Genomic DNA, 23,006 nt, shown 5'->3' with positions numbered 1-23,006 from the left:
GGCTGTTGGACAGATAAATCACCAGTGTCTGCCACCCTATATAGTGCTAAGTTGCCACTTCAGAATTTTATATGCAGCAAATTTCGATCTTATAGCCTGTAAAATGACTATTGTATTTGAGAACTTTTTGCTTATGTTACATTGCCCAAATGGTCCCATCCCTTTTCTAGCCAAGACCTAGAAGGCTCTATCATGATCTTTTTTCAGATTCTTTTACCATTGCCTTTGTTCATACTTTACTAAGTGTCTTAAGTAAACAGACATCTAACCAAACTATTTAGACTAATCATTTAGGAGAACTAGTGAAAAGCCTGATTATCACATGACTATAATTCTGTCATCATCATCTTTCAGTTAACCAGGCAGGTTTCACCAGAGCTAGGAACCTTCAAAGACACCTGAAGTTCTAGAAGAGTAGAAAATAGTGTACTGTGTGAAAATAACTTTATAGGGTACTTATTTAGCTACAATCTGACATACAAAATGCTTTAATAATATTTTCATCTCAAGAGCCAGCCTAAGCCAGGATTCAATCCCAGTGTGCTGTGTCAGCACAGCCCTTGGGGCATGCTGAGAGTGCGATTGAGACTTGGTGTGGTGGCACATGCCCGGGAGGCTGAAAATAGGAGGATCACTATGAGTCTGATCTGTGTAGTGAGATTCTGTGTGTAGACCTTGTACTAAATACATAAAAATAATTCTCATCTCCTTTAAAAAAAAATGTGGTTGAATTATACTACCTCATATGGTTATAGAGGTTAAGAAAATTACCATGTCATCTGGAATCTAGACTTCAAAAGGCTCCACGAGAAGGTTGGGGGTCTCTCTGGAGTTTCTCTAGCTTGTACATTTTTGAAAGCAAGGTACACATTAGTCATGAAGGATTTAGAGATCATAAAGATAGGAAGGTAAGTTTTACAGCTTCCTCCTATGACAGATTGACATAAAACCTAAAACTCGTTCACAGTAAACAGATTTGTGGCAGCATTTCCTACTAGAATTGTTGTGATTTCTGGTTTCTAAATAACGTACATTTAAAAATGATCTAAAGGGCTGTGGAGATGGCTCAGTAGAATAAGCACTTGCCTGGCAAATGCAGGGTCCTAAATTCAATCCCTGGTACCGGAAAAAAAAAAAGAAAAGATCTGAAATACAAAGAGGGGGCTGGAGAGATGGCTCAGTGGTCTAAGGCACCTACTTGGAGCAAGCTTGGCAAAGCATCAGGGACCGCGGTTCAATCCCCCAGCACCACATGCCAGCCAGCCCCGCCCCCTGGTGGGCTGAGCTGGCCACACACACACACCACACACTCTCTCTCTCTCTCTCTCTCTCTCTCTCTCTCTCTCTCAAATAAATAAAAATAAAAAAATAAAAAAAAATGAAATACAAAGAGCTATAATATAAAATGTAACATGTTTGATATGCTATTTAAAATATGTGTTCAATGGAGTTGACATTTTAAAAGAAGAAAGGGCAACTGAATTTAAATAGTGCCTATAAAAGCATGGTATCCTGAGTCTGCTTTAATCTGTCAAAAGTTAAAAAAAAGGAGTCTAATAATAAAATTTCATGTTTTAAGCACTAAATTTTATAATTTAAAGCATTAAAGTACGTAAAACACAATGCTAACTTGTGGAGAGACAGTCCAGGAGGGACAGAACCTTCTTGGTAACTTCCTAAAAGTCAGCCCTGCACTTTATGCTAAATAAAGAGAAGGGCCAGTTGGGGCACACTGCAGCCCCAGCACCCACCCAGAGACTGAGGCAGGAGGCCAAGTTCAAGGGCCATGTGTGCAACTCAGCAAGGTAAGACAGAAAGAGGAAGAGGAGATAGAGAAAGAGAGAGAGAGAGGAAGAGGGGAGTGCGGAGAAGAGAAGGGGAGATGACGGAGAAAATTATAGCCCATGAGGCCAGTTTGCTTACTGCTTATTTTGTAAAATTTTATTGGAACAAACCTACGACTAGTTCCAACAGAGACCACAAAATTCTGGCCTACTGAAAAATATTTTCAAATAAAATGAATAGCAAAGTCCTTATTAAAAGGAGAAAAATACCCCCAAGCACTTTGGTTTAAAAGTAGCACTATGAATATTTAAATACATTTTCTTTAGAATTTCCTTTTAAAAATTTAAAAAGAGCAAAACATGCACCTTTCAAATCAGATATTTAACTGCTGCAATCTTCACAGGTAAGCGACTTACATTTGAAAAGCCTACTGTTTAGTAATACAAATGTTAATGGTTACTTAACTGAGATCAAGCTGTATGATGGGCCAGTAACTGTGCTTAGTGGAGCAGGAGTTTCCAGTATGTTTAGAACCCAGAGGCCTATGAATATCACCCAGCAAATCAGCTCTAAAACTGCCACCCACACATTTCCCGTGAACTCAGCAGCAGCACACTGTAACAGCCCAACAGGCAAGCCGGACACGCACTGCATGACCAAGTCTGACAGATGAGTTTGTTTCTTCCAACAAAATTAGGAAGCAAAACCAAACCAACCAAACAAACAAAAACCCAAAACAAAACTCAACAGCAATCATTATAAACATTAGAAGAGAAAAAGGAGAGAGAAATCCACAAGAAGGTAGTTGGAAGGACGCACGGTTCACGTGGCACTTTCACGAGGAAGTTCTTCTTGGAGCCGTATCCTTAACTGTCTTACAGACAAGGTAACAGCAGGTTCTGGAGCCAATGTGTACAAGGACAGCGATCCATTCTAGAGCCACTGTGTACAAGGATGGCGATCCATTCCGGTAACCTGAAAACTACCAGGTTATTGACAGAGAGATTCTACATGCTAAGCAACTCAAGGATGAAGAAATTTTAGAAGTCTGAGGTAAAAACAGATGTGAAATTGCAACTGAACTAGAAAGACAGGCCTCACTACACATCAGATTGTGCAGGCCACCAGGACAGAAAGCAAACGCTGGGCTATCTGATGTGCATTTATCAGCCACAGTGATTTATTGAGTGCTTTAATAATATAAGTGTACATCAACTGATCCACAGTCAAAAGTGGCAGGTCCCTAAGAAATTTACAAGCACTTTAAGTAAATCAAAATACGTATTATTTTTGTTCAATCCAATAGTCTTCTGCGTGGGGGACAGAAGGCTAGTAATAAACAGGGTCTCAGTAATGCACAGTGATTCTGATTGAAGCTTTTGTACAAAAACTTGTTCCCAGTAGCATGCACCCACCAATAAAGACTTCAGTACAAAAAATTAACCCTAAGCACTACATTTAAGTAGAAACAAGATAGAATTCTGAATTTTTTCCAATGATCACATAAAAGAAAAAACAAAATAAAAAACAACAAAAACAAAACCACACAGTAATACAAAGCTTTGTAAGAAAGCTCTTACTATTACAGATCCAACATTGTCTGCACTGAAAATGAAAGTTCCCATCCACACTGAGGTGGGGGAAAAAATCCAAAATCTTTCAAGTTAACAGAAAAGGAAAACAGAAGAGTGGGAGAGAGAAAAGGGGAGGACAGAAGAAGGAAAAAGGAGGAAGAGAGTCATAAATGACATACCATCACAAAACAGTTCAAAATTTAATAAAACTAGGAAGGTAAGAACCAAGGTCCAGAGGGTGACAGGGCTATTGATGCACTTGGTGAATGTGCTTGCACAGGTCCGGCGGGGGCGGCAGGCGGCAGGCCCCTAGGTGGCATACCGCTTGGTCCACTGTCTGGCCATCCGGTCGTGCTCTGCTCTGTTGGTCATGTACTGTGTGGCAATGCTGCCCACCAGGGGGTCGGCTGCAAGGCAAGCAGAGTCGGTAGTCAGTGAATACCAGCGCCTCTTCTGCCTCTAAGACAGGGAAGGGTGTCTAGAAAGTTGGCCCTTTTCAAGGAGGCAAGGAGCTGCCACCCTAACCTGGAACATGAGCCAGTGGTCTGCGCAAAGAAAATGCCTGGAGTCATCTGTATTTTACCAATACCTTTTATCGTATTTCTTGACAAGTCTTGCTCTCTGTTCCTACCTTTTATCTTCCAGGAGATAGTTCACTGAAAAAAATGCAGGTGGGCTGTACAGGAAGGTCTCCAGGATCCTCTAGGGTGAGATCTCTTGGGAAGGGGTTCAGATGACCTGGACAACTCCTTTACCTAGGGTCAAATCCACAGGCAGTGGCTGTCCTCATAATCTTCATTACTTTCTTTTTTTTTTGGGGGGGGTGGGGTGGGGTACCAGGAATCAAACTCAGGATCTCACTTTGCCAGGCAGGCACTGCAACCCTTGTTACCTTTTAATAGTGTCAGCTGAACACAACCAAATGCCAGTTGTTAGATCAAGTGAAAGAGGGAGATATGGCCTACTTCTTTCTCCAACTAAAATGCATAGTTCATTATTACAAAAATACTGAAAAAAAATACTGACAGATGTTAATAATAGGTAATACTTCCTGCAATGTCCTCAAATCTCAACATGTGGACTCTCTACAGATCTCTGAAAGAGCAACACAAGAGGAAATGAGCTCCTGCAGGGTGCCTAGTGGAGCCAGGCTTGGGGCAGAGTTTGATCTCTCGGGGAAGATGGCTTACAATATCGATGTTTAATGAAAACAAGCAAGCAAGCAAGTAAACAGAAACAAAGGAAAAATAGAAAAAGAAAAAAAAAACCTGGAAAAAGGTTTCTTGGAAATTTCATAATTTATTCAACTATTTTGAATTTTCTAACGTCATCCTTCCCTGATTTTTACTTTCCTTAATATGCGTGTGTGTGTGTGTGTGTGTGCGCGTGCGTGTGCGTATAGGAGTGGTGGTGCAGCACTCTGGGAGCCTGAGGCAGGAGGATCTACATTTGAGTCTCATTTGGACAACTTAGTGAGCTGAGTCAAAATTGAAAAAAAAAAAAATGCCAATGATGTAGTTCAGTATGAAGACCCTAGATTCACTCCCTAGTAACACAGGCACACACACAATGTGGAAGTATGTTTATAGTCCAATTCTGCTTATAACTAGTCCAATTCTCCCTTATAACTATATGAGGGATTACTTTGAAGCAGTAATTACACGTCTTCCAACTTGTTTTACCTTTTTTTTTTTTTTGGTGGAACCGGGGATTGAACTCAGGCCCTTGCGCTTGCCAGGGAAGTGCTTATTCTACTGAGCCATCTCCCCAGCCCCTTCCAACTTGTTTTAAACACTCTCCTGAATTAATGATCAATTTTGTGTTCATAGAGATTTTAGTTTTTTCTACCTTTTGTATTTAAACAATGTGAGAAATATTAGTTTGTATGCATCTTTGGAAATTTACACAAGTCATAAACTTTTTAAAAGTATAAAGGAATAAAATAAAAATGTAAAATGAACGAACTTAAACAAATCATGTTATTAACCAAATAGGTTTTGATATTAAATGGTCTGATAAAGTTAGGAGTCAAGTGAATGCATCAAAACTATGCACTGTACACAGAGCCAACTGATAGGGCAGTGAATTTAATGGCTTAAGATACCTCCTTTTTGTTCGGCACAGTGCCACATGCCTGCAGTCCTAGATATTTGGGAAGCTGAGGTGCAAAGAAAAAGATTCTCTTTGTTGTTTTAGCTGTGACTCTAAGTAAGGTGGAATCTTGGTTTTATAGTTTCATGCTTCATGGTGTCACATATACCAAGGATTAAATAAGTCTCCAAACATAAATTACTCTAATTCCTTAAGTTTTATTCTAAAAACAAAGGAAATATTTCTCAGAATTTTGATTTTGTGATTTTATTTATCTTCTCAACTCTTCATTAATCTCTGAAGTTAATATCTATCACTCTGCTTCCTCTTTACTGAAGAAAAACTACAAGATGCATCAGTGTATAATAATGCATCAGTGTATAAAAAAATTCAGGTGTTAAATGTTAACACCTGCATTTTCCATCTCTGAAAGTGAGTTCTGAAGAGAAGCATGTTCCTACTGACACAACAGGATTCAGTGATTTTGTTTTGCATGGTACATATACCAGGCAAGTCCTCCACTACTGAGCTATATCCCTAGTCCAGCAAGTACTGTGGTGTGGTATTTAGTCAAGATTCCTGAGGCAGAGGCACTGGACATACAATACAGATAAAATGGGGTGGGGGCTCGATGTATACTGTCCTTCACTAACTAGACCAGAAGCTGTCCTATTATTTTTATTTACTCTTTATGTATTTGGTACAGGGTCTCACTATGCAGCTCAGACTCATAGTGCTCCTCCTGTTTTCAGCCTCTCCAGCACTGGGATTATAGGCGTGTGCCACCATGCCTTGTTTTGAGACCAGCTCAGCATGCCCGGGGGTAGGGCCAGCATGATATGTGGTGCTGAGGATTGAACCCCTTACCTAAGCAGGCACTTAGTCCACTGAGCTATCTTGCCAGCCCTATCCTATTATTTGTGAGCAAAAGATGATCAAATTGGATATTCTACTTTAGCCTCCTTCCCCCATCCCCTTTGAAATCTGTGTTATATGCACCTTTGATTCTAGAAGAAAAGCCTCAGAGAATTCTTGCAAGCCTATCTGAAATCCTTGCCTGTTTCATGAGGGACACAAAAGGCTAGAGGGAGACATGGATCTAGATTAAAATGGTTGAGAAGCAACTGAATGGTAAGATGGATGCATCTATTAGTCACTTCCCATGGCTGGGGCAAAACACTAACTTCCACAAATTAAAGGAAAAGTGGTTTATTTTGGCTCATGGTTCCTGTGGGCTTGTTCCACAGTATTTTGGCTCCAGGCTAGAGATAGCACTGGGAAGGAAAGCTGCTCACATCGTGGCTCCTAGGGAGCGCCAGGTACAAGGATACACCCTAGGTGCCCTCTCTAGTGATCACTGCCAGTCAGGCTCACTTCCTAACAGCACATTCAGCCATGAACCCATCATCTGTGGTCCAATCCCCTGAACACATGAGACTTTTGGGAGATGTAGTAGGTCTTAACCTTGACAAAGGGAAATGAGTACTAAAGGTGTTGGGAACGAGCAGACAGTCAACTGCTGATTGAGGGGACATAAGAGAAATTACATGGAAAACATTTTTGGTTACTCTTTTTAAGAAAACATGTATGTTTTTATAGAAACCACAAACAAAAATAACATAGGATAAAAAGACATGAGCTTTATTTTTTATTGAAAAATAAATATAAATGAGATAGTTTCACAGCTGATTAATAGGACAGTTTTGATAGTCAATACATTGTACATTGTTATCTTCTTAGTGGTTATCCATAGCACAAGAAGCAGACAGGATATTCTGTTCAAATACTGTTAGTTCACCTTTCTTCTCATCGAATTAAGTGCAAGTAGCTGTAAACCTATCCTAACTATTTTGTATATATAAATACAAAATGATCTTTCCTTTGTATCCTTTTTTTTTTTATCCTGTCAGAGGTGAATATTCTATTGGCATCTAAATACTATAGGTGTTTGAATTCAACTAAACAATCTAACACTGTCTAGCAGTCTATACTATCAGTGGGTTATCCTCAGAAGCTATTGACTTGAGCCTTTTACAGCTCATCGTATTAATATGGATTTACTTTATATACCTCGTTTTTATACTTTTCTGCTGGATGGTTAAGACCAAGATATAGCAAGACCTATATAACAAGAAATGTAACTTTTGTATCTGATAAGGTCAGCCAAGTGCTCTCAGGATTTATCCTGTAGTCCTGAACTGCCCTTTGTACATCCTTTTGTCAGTGTCAGACATGTGGATGAGTCACGGCCATTGCTTGACCAATTTGACATGAGCTTTAGATGCACAGCCTGGGTTAATGTCTTGTTTCCATTAGGTAAGTTCCCTTGGACAAATTATTTAGCTTCTGTGTACCTAAGTCTTTTTTTCTTAAGAATGAAGACAGTGATAGCACCTACTATACAGTTGGTTACAAATTAATTTTTGTAAGGCACATGGATGAGAAGTGCCATTGCTTTCAAAACAAAGATAGGCAAATAAACATTTTTGTATATCCTTTAAAAATATAAATCTGATTTTTTTCAGATAAAATCTGAAGTCCATACAGCCTCCAAGATCGCCTCTGTGATATGAGCCTTATCATTTTTAGCCTCTTCCATTTAATTCCTTAACCAAAATAAGCAACTTCCAGCTTTAGGAAGTAAGCTATGATCCTCATGGCTCTATATCTTTGGTTTTGGTGCCTGATACAACTCTTTCCTCTTCTTTGCTGGACAGGTTTCACAACATTTAGCTCAAGCACAGCACCCCTGGGACTGTCTTCTAGGGGCTTTCTAGTAGGCCTGTATATCCTATCTCGACTCTGTCCACTGACTGCTAGCATTTTGCACAGTTAATACTGCCTTCTAGTTGTCTGTGTACCTAACCCAGGTCCCATGGTGCTTCTACGACGTTCTCAGCGCTCAGCCAGTGTGTGCCCTGAGACTCAGTCATCTCTGCACTTCTTGTTACCCTACATTTACTGAATGGGAAATGGAAGGACAGAAAAATGTAAGTACACAAAAGTAAGGAACACCCACAAAATATTAGCCATGAATAGCATAGTTGCTCTGTAAGGTAGGTTTCCCTCTGCAGTGCTAAAATGATAAATAGGTGGCATCACAGAAATCTATCCTTTATTTATTTCTTTTTTTAACCTTTTAAAAACTTTGAATTTATTTGGCACAGGGTCTCACTATGCAGCTCATACTCATAGTGATCCTCCTGCCTCAGCCTCCCCAGTGTGCTGAGATTAGAGGTATGTGCCACCATGCCCAGTTTTGGTGGCTGGCACAGTGGCATGGCATGTGGTACCGGGTCCTTGTGCTTGCTAGGCAGGCACTTAGACTGTTGCGCTCTCTCCCTAGCCCCAGGCTGTCCTTTGCAAGGAATATTAGTAGATCAGCAATGACATGGTGATTCTGACAGCCTTCTTTCATTTCTTTTCTAGTTGATTTATTTAAACTCAATTATTTTAGCAGAACTTGTGGTTACCCTTTTGCCATTTCTTGGATTTTTCACAGCTATAATATATTGTTTCTCCCTTTGTTCTACTGCCTGTATGGTAAACATTATTATTTTAGCTACCCCCAGGTCACTGGACACTTTTCTGTGATTGGTGTTCCAACAAAGAGTAAGTTTTTTGGTTTGTGTTTTCGGTGTGGCAGGGGATCGAATCCAAGGCCTTGCACATGCTAGACAAGCTTTAAAGAACTGGTTCACGCTGGAGACTGAAATAGCTCATATTTACTTCCTCCACAGAACTTTTCTTCCATAGTTTGGTCCATCCCAGTTTCACTTTCTTTAAATCTTTTACAAAATTAAAAAGTAGGTGGATGTTATAATAAATTCAAGCAATACAGAAGTATGTGAATGCAGTAAGAAGAAAATTTTCCCTTTAAAGTTTAAACTCCTTCTATTGAAGTCACCATTATCAATGGTTTCTGCAATTTTCCTTTATATTTAAATCACATGGGAATCACATGATAGCCACTCAGCAACTTGCAGTTTCCTCTACAACAGCATACTGTAGTCATGTTTCTAATACAGCACACATAGATCTAGTTCTTTGTTTTTAATAACTATAGGGAATTCTTTTGCATACTTTGCATTTAATGATCATATTTAATCTAATGATCATATTTAATCTTTATTTTTTTGCTGGCAAAACTGATATACTACTCTTATAAAAGTCCTGGAGGAGGGTAGATTCCTCTCAGTGAGTACAGAACCTGAGGAAGTTGTACTATCTTCTGATAAACACCACAAAACTGCCTTTCAATAGAAGGATGTACAATTTTATCTTGCTTTCTGGGTACACTTGCCAATAACTACACTGTCAGTTAAATGTTTTTGTCAAATTGACAGAAAAAATATTCGTCATTGTTGTATTTGAATTTAATACAATTAATGTTATGATTTTTGTCTAGATGTCCCCCAAAGCTTCGCGTGATCACAGGTATGTGATTATTGCATCAGTCCACTGGTTGGTCTGGCACAGTTCTGGGTAGGATGAGGCTGCCCCACCCTGGGCCTGAGTGCCACCCACCCTAAGGGCAGGTAGCCTCCATAAAAATAAGGGACAGAGCAGGGCTCGTGTCATGTGTATCACCTGCTACTTGCTGTCTCCTGCCTGCCTCTTCTTCAGTATTCCTCTGTCACTCAACCCTGCCTTGGAGCCAGCCAACTGTGAGCTGAAAGCTCTACAAAGTGTGAGCTAAATACACCTTCCTTCACTTTTTTATAATTGTTGTTGTTGATACAGGGTTTCATTATTGTTTGGACTTACAGCGATTCTTCTGCCTCAGCCTCCACCGCAATGGGATTACAGCTGTGTGCCACCACGCCTGGTTTTGGGGCCAGCACAGCATGCCTAGGGTGACAGAGCCTGTACAGCATGTGGTACCGGGGATTAAACTGGGGACCTCCGCTTGCCAGGCAGGCGCTTAAACCACCAAGGTATTTCCCTAGCACCCTCCTTTAATTTTGAGTGTTGGTATTTCAGTGTCTCAGCAAGAGAATAGTTAACTCAGGCAACAACAGAGGTTTAACATTTACTGATGTTTGCTCACCAATTGTGTATTTCTTCTTTAATGCACTTTCTCCATTTTTTCTTTAGTATTATGATGCAACAATTTATATATTATGGATATTAATATAGCCTCTGGGAGGCTGAAGCAGAATGGTAAGTTGGAGCCCAGCCTTGGAAGCTTACTGACTTGGCGAGATACTGTCCCAGAATAAAAAATACAATGGGATGGGTACATAGCTGAAAGTAAAGGCCATGAATTCTATTAAACAAACAAACAAACTGACATTTTCAGCCAAAAACTTCTTTAGCCTTTGGAAGATTAAATAACCAAATAGCCAAATGCTTCCTTCAGTACCACTTTTTTTTTTCTTTTTTTGAGACAGGGTCTCACTCTGTAATTCAGACTGGCCTTGAACTCATTATGTAGCCCAAGCTGGTGAATCTTTGCCTTAGCCTCCAGAGTTCAGTATCGTTTTTGACTTTGCAGAATTTGTGGAGATCGAAGATTGTATTAGTTATCATATCCAACAAGTACAATATCATTCCTTGGTCTTTTGTTAATATGTTAATACTAGTTTTGAACTACAGATAAGCATTCAAAGTGCAACTTGGGACTAAAAACATCTCTTATAACCAAAGATAAACTATACAGTACACAAGAGAAAAATCTTGAACAGTCTACATGTACATTCATGCATGTGTTCAAAGAGAGAAAGAAGAACAGCTGCTGCGTGCTAAGAGGTTGTTGGAACAAACAGGCTAAATCGTATTTGTTAGAGATACTGACACTACAGAGAATGACTTGCTAAAACCCAATGGCTGCTGGCAGAGAAGGCAGCATATCCAATGACTCTGAGAAGCTGTAAAAGAATGGAAAAATACTAGAAATTAAAATGTTAGGGCAAAACCTTATGCTGGCTTCTTAAATCTTTAGGAACTACTTTAAGCATTACACACAGCTTCAGTTTGTAGAACTGTTTCAAAGACACTGCATCAGTATCTGCCAAATCTTTTAAGTCCAGAAGTTGAAAAGCCTACCCTTTTTATCTTTATTCAAGACAAAGAAAAGCTTATTGAGCTGATAGCAAAATGTCCATTAACAGTAAATTTACGGGCATACAGAGACACAAAATACTTTCAAAAACTAGCTGAAAATAAGTGTTTGTTTAAATACTGCCAATGTGTAGAGGAGTCATCTAGCAGCTGGCAGTGCCAAGAAATTTTATTGTTATATCATAAATGACTAAGTTAAAAAAAGTGCATTGAAGTTTTAATAAAATTATAATATTCAATTCTTTTTAAAAAAATTGTGTGTGTGTGTGTGTGTGTGTGTGGTCAGCTCAGCCCACCAGGGGGCGGGACTGGCTGGCATGTGGTGCTGGGGGATTGAACCGCAGTCCGTGTGCTTTGCTAAGCTTGTTCTAAGTAGGTGCTTTAGACCACTGAGCCATCTCACCAGCCCATAATATTCAATTATTGCAAACATAATTTCACATCTACTCTTGTATCTCTGAAGGTCATTTTATGATAGAACCATTCAGCTTTGCTTCATTTATTGATTGTAACACAGGCTGTTCATTGGCTTAGTTATTTTCTCTTATTGCTGAGATGAAATATGTAATACCCATAAGGCAAGGGGGAAAGCTTTATTTAGCTCCCGGTTTGTAGAGGTTTCAGGCCACAACTGGCTGGCTCCAAGGCAGGGTGGCTTCACAGAGGAGAACAGTTCATGGTGGGCAGAAGGTAGCAAAGCCAACGAGGGAGGGGAAGACAAGCCTCTTTCTGTCCCTTATATTGTAGCCAGGCTACTGGGATTATTAGGGCAGTGCCAAACCAATCAGTGTACTGATTTAGTAATCACTCACCCTTAATCCTAGGACCCTTAATCCTAAAACCCTTAATCCTAGCGTTGCACATACTCTGGATTCAGCTACCCTGAAAAAGCCCCATCTATGACTGTATGAGGCTTTGGGGGCACATCTAGACACAAGCTACAATATTCAGTATTCAGCCAAAATCTATTTCTTGTACCTCTAAGGCTAATAATACTTATCTGTGTGGAGAAAAGACCTTATGTATCATTTGTCCTTTAACCTAGTTTATTGTGTCTTTTGCTATATTTAAATTTAATATTTTTAAGTGGTGAAAGAAGTCAATCTTTTTATTTTTTTGGCTTGATGTCATGCATCAGAAGATCCCCTCCACCTCAGTATTTTAGAAATATTCTGCTAGATTTATATTAACTTTTTGAAATTCTAGCTTTCAAATATATGAGATTCATATCTATCTATATATATCTACTCTGCACTCATTCTTTCAACTGATGTCTTCTTTAAAAAAATAGCAGAAGGTGCTGAACCAAGGCTTCATGGATGCTAGGCAAGCACTTCATCTACCACTGAGCTATACTCCTAGCCCCAGACTAAGCTTTGGGTTTTATTCACTGCTTTTATTACCATAGATTTATTGCAGGTTTTGATACCTAGTAGGATATCAATCCTTATTATAACCTTTACTGATTGTTTCACTGAAATTTTTTTTTAAAGAACCCTAATCTTGATGAGATTAAGACTGGGAGCAATGAAAACTATTTTATCCCAGAGTTGTAGAGTTCTCATATCCATCAGAAGAATGCTATCAAGATTTAAGAATAATGGAATGTGGGTCTGCTAGTTAAAGATCAAGTGATTAGGACAAAGTTGGGGGTCTGCATCTTGAAATCAGAGCAAACCACACTATTAGTTACAGGTATAATCCAAACCAGAAAGATTATGTATCTTGACAAGACATAGTGTGTGTGTGAGAGATTTAAGGAGATAATTATCATTTCTATAATTTAAATCAAATGATGGGAATTTAATTAAACTAGACCTAAAATTGGAATGCTAAATAAACTGCTAAACTGCACACAAGCCTAGCAAGATGTGCTCTTACTCCAGAATTCACAGTTAGGGATCAAGCATCACGTATTCCAGATTCTAGTGACATTATTATCTCCCTCTTGACTTAGCAAGAGTAAAAAGAGACAACTCTGCCAGTGGCAGGGAGTCTCTCACAAGACCCTGGGAAGGAGATTTCGTTACCACCTTGAGAGTGAGGTCTATGCTCAGTGCAGGCGCTGTTTTCCCTCTTCCCACAGAAATGGGAGACACTGACTTCTCTCTCGTAAGGTCATACAGGGGAGGATGCCTGCAGGAGGTGACACCAGCATCACTCTTGGTTATAGACTTGAGTCCGACACGAGCCGCTCAGGCAGCTGGCCTAGTTTGTTCCTTGACTGACTGAAGAGAGAGAGAGGCACAGGCAGGAAGCGATCTACACCATCCTTACTGTCTTGTCAGTATTCTATCAAGAAGGTAGTCCAAAGAGTAAGTGGATTCCAGTAGCAAAAAGCCTTTTAGGAGAACAGATATGTGGGGGACATGGTGATGCTCCTGAACCTATGTGCCACACACTTTTCAAATTTTTAGGAATTCAAACATAGCCATTATTAAAAAATAAATTACATAAGTGATTAAATACATTATTAAAAGCAAGGGTTCCTACTGAATCATTTTACTGTCTTTTATCATTGTGCCTTACGCTCTTCTTTTATGCCCACTCTTCTCTGTGTTGTGGAAAGAGCAGCAGGCTATAGGCATTTTGTCCCAATTATGTATTCAGTAAGGGTCCTGGTGGGAGCATGCAATTGGCAAATGCTACAAATCAGGACTTGATTTATTATTTTGCTGACTGCCTAGACCTAAGGAAGTGATGAAGAAAAATGCTAATAATGTAGGTAAACTTACAGTGAAGGACACACTGCTCTAGTATTTGAAAATGATTACAGTAGTCTCTCCTTGTCCTATGGAGGATACCTTGCAAAACCTAGGGGATACCTGAAACTGTGGACAGCACCGAACCCTCCCTGCACTGTATTTTCTTGTATATGCTCTGTGGTGTTACACCCTGAGACTTCTTTGCATCACTAATCCTTATGACTTAGGGTTTTATTGAGTAAACTAAGAGCTGCTTGAACACAAATGCTGCAATACTGACACAGCTGATCTATCTGGTAAGGAAGAGAGCCACTGGATGACTAAAAGGTTGACAGCGTATACAGTGTATCTATGTCCTTATACTGGACGTAAGGGATGAGTCATGAGGTTTCATCATGCTATTCAGAATGACATACAATTTAAAACTTACAAATAATCTCTCGAATTTTTTATTTAATATTTTCAGACACCATGTTTGTTATGTTTGACTGCATAACTGATATAACTAAGCAAAACCCTGGGTAAGAGGGTTGCATATGGTCACCTGGTCAGCAAAGGAGTTGCTCATAACACTAACAAGTCAAGTCCCAACAACTTTCTTTCACTTTTGTCTTATCTTTTAAATGAAAATATTGTTTAACATTCGCATTAGGACTATACTCATTTGTTAGCTGCACCATAAGATGAATATTCACAAGGAAGTTTCATAGAAACCAAAGTTTTTAGGAACAATCATTTGGTCATATTGAACTTGGACTAAAGATTATCACATATTCTACTAAGATTATGAGCTATATATTCTCTGCATCAGTAAAACATATAACAAACTTATGCATATACATAGTCACATGCCACCACCCTACTTTGCCCCTAGTTAGACGTTCGGCAATTTGCCAGTGCATTACTGGGAAGAATCTGGTCAAGGAAGTTGAACTGAGGATGAGTCTAGAAGGTCAATGAACTGTGAAATGAGCTCCAAGTTACCCAGTGGGAAGCAGCATTTTGACTCTTTCACCCAGAAGGTATGGATGACATGACAGTGTTTGCCAAATATGCAAGTAGGATGGCAGTCAAGGCAAATATGGTAAAGAAACTGCTCTCACACATTACCTCATCTCCAACCCCAAAGAAGTAGGCTTTGAGATGGGAAAAAACCAGACTATGTTCCACCTAACATGATTCAAAAAAAGAAGTTAGGCTCAAGTAAGGTATAAAACAATAGTTTTAAAATGAGTCAGACTGCTCTTATAATAGCTGAAAGTGGCTTGAATGCTATGAGATCTGGTAGATATTGTTGAGGGACAGAAAAGTGAGATTCATAAAAAGTGGCCTAAGGTAAGAATTGGAGAAAGCCAAATCTACTTCAAATTAATGCCCCTTGAGTTGAGACTGCTCAATAAATGGTGAAAATACATTGGCTGTAACCTAAAGTATATACTCATAATTTAAAAAATGGAAAAATCATATAAGCTTATACAGTAGTACATCAAATCAACGTGTGTTCTGAAATAAGAAGTGTTCTGTTAGAACTGACTCATGTAATCGCAGCACAGATGGCTGCATCCCTGCTGAGAAGGTACTGGACTGTAATTCAGGCTTAGTTAAGCAACAATTCCTAATGAATTCTCAATTCCTCCTCCACTGTCCTTACAGTAGAGACCCAAGACACCACAGACCCACACATTACTTTCCCAAACACCATAGCAAACAGCTGTGCCTGCAGTGTGTAGTCCCGGAAACAAAGATGCCAAGATATTGGAAACGTATTTTTAAAAACAGCTTTATTGAGATAACTCACTATGCAATTCAGCCATTTAAAATGCATGCTTCATTGGTTCTTAGGATGTTCACAGAGTTGCGTAACTGTTACAAAAATCAGTTTTAGGTTATTTTCATCACTCTAAAACAAAACAGTGTACTCATTCCCCCAAATCCTGCAGCTATATGTTTAGTCACCAGTCTACATCTGTCTCTATGAATTTGTCTGTTCTGGATATTTCATCTTCATGGGATTATAATACATGATTTTTCGTGAGTGGCTTCTATTACAAAGCATATTTCAAAGTTCACCTATGTGTGGTATACACTAGTACTTTATTCCTTTTTATTGCCAGTTTTTGTTGTTTGACTATATCACCACTGTAGTTTGGATCTGAAATGTCCCTTGTGATTGGTAAGGTGGACTGTCACCTTGACTGGCTTAGGAGCAGAGATTTTTAAAGCACACCTCTGGGTGTACCTGAGTGGGTCTGGGCAGTATGACTACACTTGGATAATGAATAGGTTGGTCATTGTTTTCATTTTTTGCTATTGTGAGTAATGCTGCAGTGAACATTTGTGTACAATTTTTTAATGTAAACATGTTTTCATTTCTTTCTTTCTTTTTTTTTGGTATTTAGTACAGGGTTTACAGGGTCTCACTGGGTAGATCAGACTCAGTGATTCTCCAGTGTTCGGCCTCCCAAGAGATGGGATTACAGGTGTGTACCACCATGCCCAGTTTCAGCCATCATCTTAGAGTGCCCTGGGGGCGGGGCAGGCACAGCATGCTGGGGATAAATCCTGGCCCTGTGCTCTGCCTAAGCAGGCACTGTAGTCTGCTGAGCTATTTGGCTGGCCCTATGTTTTTATTTCTTTTGGTATGTAACCACTTGTGAAACCGCTCGGTCATGGATGACTCTGCATTTAACCTTGTGAGGAACTGGCAAACTGCTGTCCAAAGTGGATGCACCATTTTACATTCTTATGAGCAGTGCATAAAGGTTCTAAGTTTTCACATCCTCACTAGCACTTTTTAGTATCTATGGATACTAGATTTTGCTTTTGATGCTAGACACTGAACCCAGGTCCTTGTACATGGAAAACACATGTTTTACCGCTGAGCAGTATCTCTGACCCAGGTGGTGGTGAGCAAAGGTATGCACACGAGCAGTCGTGCTCTCAGTGCTGTCACACGTCCCAGTCTCAGCACATCTGGGAGTCTGGACTGGAGCGCAGACGTAAGTAACTTGGCTCAGAGCCAGGGCCGGACAGGAGCCTCGCTGGTGTCAGTTTACTAGACATTCTGCCTGCTTCTGACTGCTGAAAATCTGTAGTCAAAGCAGCTTGGTGAGCTACATGGATGCCATCCAGTGGAGGCATGACTGCCCCCTGAAGCTGTGAGGTCTGCTTTGGGCTGCGGCCCTGCTCTTCTTCTTTCCTCTAACAGGATATCACTGGATCTTCTGCTAAAGCTGGAAGCAACCATAACTTCTATTCAGCCAGGCACTTAGTACCCTGTGCTTGCTGAATACTCCTTCCTTAAATGTAGCAGTGTCTGTTGTTCAGTCTCAACACAGTAAGTCCCCAACTTAAGAACATGTGGGTTGTGAACTTCCAGAGATATGAATGGACCTCACATTATGAACATCTGCATACGTGAGCGATTCATGGAAGTAGCTCCTGGGCCTGCCAGACACCGCCACAGTAGTGCTGGCACGTGCCCAGTGTACAGTGTGGTGACGTACAACAGTGCCCTAAGGTTGGGGAGTTACTGTACATCATGTGTGTATGTCTTAATGTTTTACACTGTATATTTGCGTTAAAGGTATACAGGACACACTTTGTTGGATTTACAAACAAATCTGACTTAAAACTCTCTTGGAATAGAACTGATTTGTAAATCTGGGACTTACTGTATTACAAAACCAGGAGTGTTTGGGATACTTGTAGAGACCATGCAGCAAGCATTAACTAATCAATAAATGAATAAGTCATTAGGCCAAATGGTCAGGATGAGTATCATTTGTGGGTCGTAGTAGTTTCCTGACTAAATATCTTTTCCTTTTCCCATTCTTGGCCTAAAGGACACTTATACCTATAGGATCAGTGACTCCTCAAGTCTCTGAACTAAAGGGGTAAGCATTCTGCTAGGCCTAGTCTGGTATTTTAGAGTTTAATATTTGGCTATTTTTGCTTCAAATCTTTAGCAGAAAATATCCATTTTCCAGAGCTAATGTCCTCCTTTGTATTCAGCTTTACTACAACCTGCTTTTGTTTCAGTCTCTTAAGGTCTCAATTCCTCCTTCTCCTTCTCCTCCTTCTCTTCCTCCTCCTCCCTCTCCTCTCCCTGTTTCTCCTCCTCCTCCTTCTTTTTTATTTTTTTTTTAAGACAGTCTTGCTATGTAGCCTGGGCTGGCCTTGAGCTCTTAAGGGATCCTCCTGGGATTATATGCATGCACCACCATGTCCACCTCTTAAAAGTTTCGATTCTTAGAATTTGTAAACATATTTATAGTTAATCTGCATTCAATATTCTCCTGTTTTACTGACACCTTGCCTGAACTTAAATCTGTTGTTTTACCTCCTGGATATTGTGCTCTGCTACCAGACCAAACTGTCCAAAATATGCTGCTCTCCATTATTCTTCCCTCAGTCAATAGGGTACATCTATTTTTAGTATTTTCACCCTTTCTGTATCTCTCAGTTAGAGGTTCAAAAATAAACTAGGTCCAAACAAATCCTAATACATCATAGGCAGCACATTGTGAAACTTGTTTTCTATTTTTTTTCCGGCAGAAAAATGAGGAATGGATTAAATGGGGTGATAGGAGGATTAACCCACTGGGTAGCTGGAAATGAGTAAATACTGTTCACTGGGTCTGGAATACATTTTCTATCTCCAGTGTCTAGAAACATCAACTTGGCTGTGATCATTCCTTTTGTAAGAACCTTCAACAGCCTTACCTCCATGAGCACCCAGTGGCAAGCCCCAAGGCTATCTACACATATATATGTACTTCTCTTTGCCAACAACCTGATGTCTCAGATGTTTATTATTATTTAAAAATATTTTATATTATTGTCTTTGGTGGGCACTGTTCCAATGGTTTCTCCTCTTTAGTTTTTATTGTTTTGGGAGAAAATACAAGTTTTCAAAAAGAAAACAAGTTCATGTAAGACAAGACTAAGGCAGTATAAAAATCACTGAAAAGAAAGGAAAATACATAGCAAAACCTTTATACCCGCTAAGTAAGAACTGCTGGCCCATGTACAAAGTGATTCCATCTTCATAAACTCCAAAACAACTATGGACAACTGAAGTTTATCCTGTCATTATACTCTTTCCCAGGGAAATCCATGTCTGAGGAAGGAAACCACTGATTTCATAAGGAGGAGTTTTAAACAGGAGAGAGAAAAGAAAAGAGATGACAGAAGCACTTATTGAAGCAATTTCTTTAAAATAATATTTAACTAGGCAAAATCATTTTACTCCAAATGTGAAGGGAGAAAAATAAAAACTGTATATACTGTGAGACTTCTCTCACTGGCATCATAAAGTGAAGTTGAAGCCTTCTCAAGCTCTGAATCAACTTCTTTCTAGGCAGACTGCCCTCTCTAACCTTCCTAGGGTGGAAATTGCAACCCTCTGCTTCCTGTTGCTTCCTAAAGCACGCCTTTGATCATTCCCAACAAACTCTATTGCACTGGGCTCTATAGCTTGGTGACCTTTCTTACTTGAACACTTCCCAGCCAGGCGGCAAGTCACTGTCATTAAAATAAGTGAGGAACAGGACGCACCAACAATCCCTCAAGCCTCTTGATCCCAGATAGTGTGATAATTCAAAGCAGGGCCTCTCTAAATGGAGATGGCGGCATCTTGGCTGTCTAAGTGCCTGCTTGGCAGATGCCAGGTCCTGAGTTTGATCCCTAGTACTGTACGCCATGCTGGCCCTGGAATCCCAGAACCCTGGGTGGGCCATGCTGGGCTTGGAATTGGGCATGGTGGCTCACACCTGTAATCACAGCGCAAAGGGAGGCTGAGGCAGGAGGACCCCTATGAGTCGAAATTGTATAGCGAGACCCTGTGTTAAAAAAAAAGAAAAAAGAAAAAAACAAGGGGGACGTTGGTTTGTATTTGCTTGCCTCCTCTCCTTCCTCCATCTGCATCTGGTGACCACCTGGCCTGCTTCCTCTTGCTGACATGGATATGCCTCTCCCAAAGGTATGTTCATACACCTCTATTCAGTCGACATCAGAATGCGACCAGCACCTACAGAGACATGTATTTTCCAAAGAAAACTATGAAGAGGCCACATTTAGCACACAGAAGAAACTAACACAAAATGGGATAAAAGAATGTATCTATAAACATAAATTCTGTGTTTTGACAAGCAAAATTTTGGGTTCTTTAGGTAAAACATCTAAAAGCCACCAACCACTCTGTCACTGTAGAGTAACCAGCACGTGTGACACACACCCGCCCTTTTTCCTTATACTCATAAGCCTGATTTTGAGTCTTCTCATGTAACTGTGCCAGGCCTCAGGAAATTTAACTTTGTTAATATTTTAACTTTTAAAATTCCATTTAACATTTATATTATACTGTAATTCTTTTTCCAGGACACCATACGTCATTAAAGATAAGAAAATGGCTTATAGAAACTTGGTGTCTTGGGGTCGCAGTGGTTCAGAGAACATTCACAGGTGAGAGGACCATACATTCTACCTGTGGATGATGGTGTCAGAATCTAGGCTACAGGGGTTTCAATTTACTTTGTATTTATTCAAGGAGGTGAGATTAAGGAATTCTTTTTTAAGCTGGGAACTGAACCCAGGGCCCTGCATATGCTAAACTGGTTCTCAACCATTGAACTATACTGAACAGTCCTTTACAGAGGTTTTTTTTTTAATGCAAAGGCTATTCTTGACTTTGCAAGAAATGGAACAGGCTAAAGGCCCCCGCCTAGTGTAGCTGGTACAGGGTCTCACTATGCAGCTCAAGTTTGTAGTGATCCTCCTAGTTCGGCCTTCCCAGTGCTGGAATTACAGGCTTGCTGGTGGCTGGCTCAGTGCACCTGGAGTGGCGCCAGCACAGCACGCGCGCGGTACTGGGGATGAAACCTGGGTCCTTGTGCTTGCCCAGGCAGGCACTTACACTGCTGAGTCAGCTCTGTGGCCTGAGGCTCTAATTTTTAAATGCTTACGAGGTGGACACAGTTGTAGGTCCCCAGTAGAAGGCTTCACCAGGAGTAATTTTTAGAGGCTGAATTTTGGTTTAAAATTGAATGTGGTTACCATGCAATAAACTGTATAACCTCATTCAAATTTTAAAATAGTCATTTTTACAGGAGTGTTATGAAGTTTAATCCACCCTCTTGCCCTGAGGGATTTAATGAATACTTAAACATCACCTATTTTTCTATAATTAGCTGCATTTCTTTCTGGCGTAAATATGGTGACTAGATTTGCATAGTGATTATATGATTAGAGCTGTATTGGGAGGGGGGAGAGTAAAGACTAGACCCACTGCCCCTAAATGAAGATGCACTTTCATCTGCACGAAAAATTACATTTGTACTTGCAAATTAGGTATCTCTTGTCCTACAATGTCTTCCTTGTTCTTCACATACAAACCCAACAGCTGTTCTTAGGAATGATAAGCACCATCTATATTTTTGCAAGGTAACAGGAACCCTGTGGGCTGGTAAGTCTTGCTTTATTTTGTCTGAGGTCTTATGAGCGCGATTTTGGCACTTACACATGCCCTACTGTCTTACTTAGGCCCAGGAAAAAACAACCAAAAAGTCAAATGGATGCCCTTTTTAATTTTATCTATTTGCTAATATTTTATATATAGAATGCTTTCAGTGAGGATTCCTGTTTCTATCCTTGTCAGCTTGAAATTTATCTAATTTGTGAAAGGATACAATCGAGATGAAAAAGTTAAAAGCTTTACTGTGAAAAACATTCAAGGGAATAATCTGGGCTGCCGAGCACATGCGGAGGCATTTGCAAGCTCCACACTAACATGCACACGGAGGGGAGACCCGCCCTGCGCTGACACTGACAGCACGTCAGCCCCTAAATACATGTGCACCCCCATCTGATGAGCAATCACTATGCTCTTACTTGAAAATAAACTTTAGCAAGTACCTGCAGAGGTTTATATATTGAAATTAGTCATGCTAGGATAATTGTAAAAAATTAGTAATAAATCAAATGTTAGAAAATTACTCTCATAAAGATAATAGAAGATTAAATACCAGCATTTAACTTAAAAGGTTATTTCTAATGCACATGAGGTCAAGCTACTAGTCTCAATTCATGTTCATTATTTTAACGAGACTTTAAAATTCATATTGTAGCGACAAGTGGAAGTTCTTTTTGTGTTCTCAATTCTACACTGTATACAGAAAAGGGAAAAATGAGAAAAGAAAAATGAAAAAGAGAAAGGACAAAGTAAGTGCTTATGGAAAATGCGACTTCTGGTACCAGTTAACCATGACTACCATTTATTTCTGGAGGCAAGTACTTAAAATTTGATTAAAATCAGAAATGAAAATTAACTTAGTAATTTCTCCTTCTTCTTTTTTGCAGAATCAGGGATTGAACTCAGGCCCTTGCGTTTTCCAGGGAAGCACTTATTCTACTAAGCCATCTCCCTGGCCCCAACTTAGTATTTTCTAATTCTCATTTGTACAGAATTCAAGTTTCTGGTATAGTCCTGACAAAGAAAAGCCCTTAGGTAATCTAGTGGTGTGAAGGTGGTAGGTAATGGTGAAAGCTGATTACAAGACATAAAACATGGGATGTCTAATGCCTTCCAGGCCCAATGGCCCTCTGGGCTTGCTTTCCCTGAGAATAATGCTAAAAGGTTAATCAAATCACTTTGATGCCTTAAAAGGTGCAGACTGTAATAACACGCTACACCTCAACTTGTTTTTTTAAATTTTTTTTAAACATTTATTTATTTGTGTGTGTGTGTGTGTGTGTGTGTGTGTGTGGCCAGCTCAGCCCACCAGGGGGC

The 23,006-nt window shown here is 39.9% G+C and overlaps 1 protein-coding gene across 1 annotated transcript in view; it reads right to left on the bottom strand.

The window, feature by feature from the left end:
* Positions 1-2,943: 2,943 nt before the first annotated feature.
* LOC101585338 (ubiquitin-conjugating enzyme E2 E2) overlaps positions 2,944-23,006 on the bottom strand; it is a 324,620-nt gene continuing 304,557 nt past the window's right edge. Inside the window, exon 6 of the mRNA XM_004634182.3 lies at positions 2,944-3,766. Coding sequence (XP_004634239.1) covers positions 3,669-3,766 — 98 coding nt within the window. The 3' untranslated portion in view covers positions 2,944-3,668. The remainder of the gene's footprint in view (positions 3,767-23,006) is intronic.

Source organism: Octodon degus, unplaced genomic scaffold (assembly GCF_000260255.1).
Source record: "Octodon degus isolate 3935 unplaced genomic scaffold, OctDeg1.0 scaffold00059, whole genome shotgun sequence".
NCBI lineage: Eukaryota > Metazoa > Chordata > Mammalia > Rodentia > Octodontidae > Octodon > Octodon degus.
The sequence above is the reverse complement of the archived record's forward strand: the minus strand, read 5'-3'. Positions and strand labels throughout refer to the sequence as shown.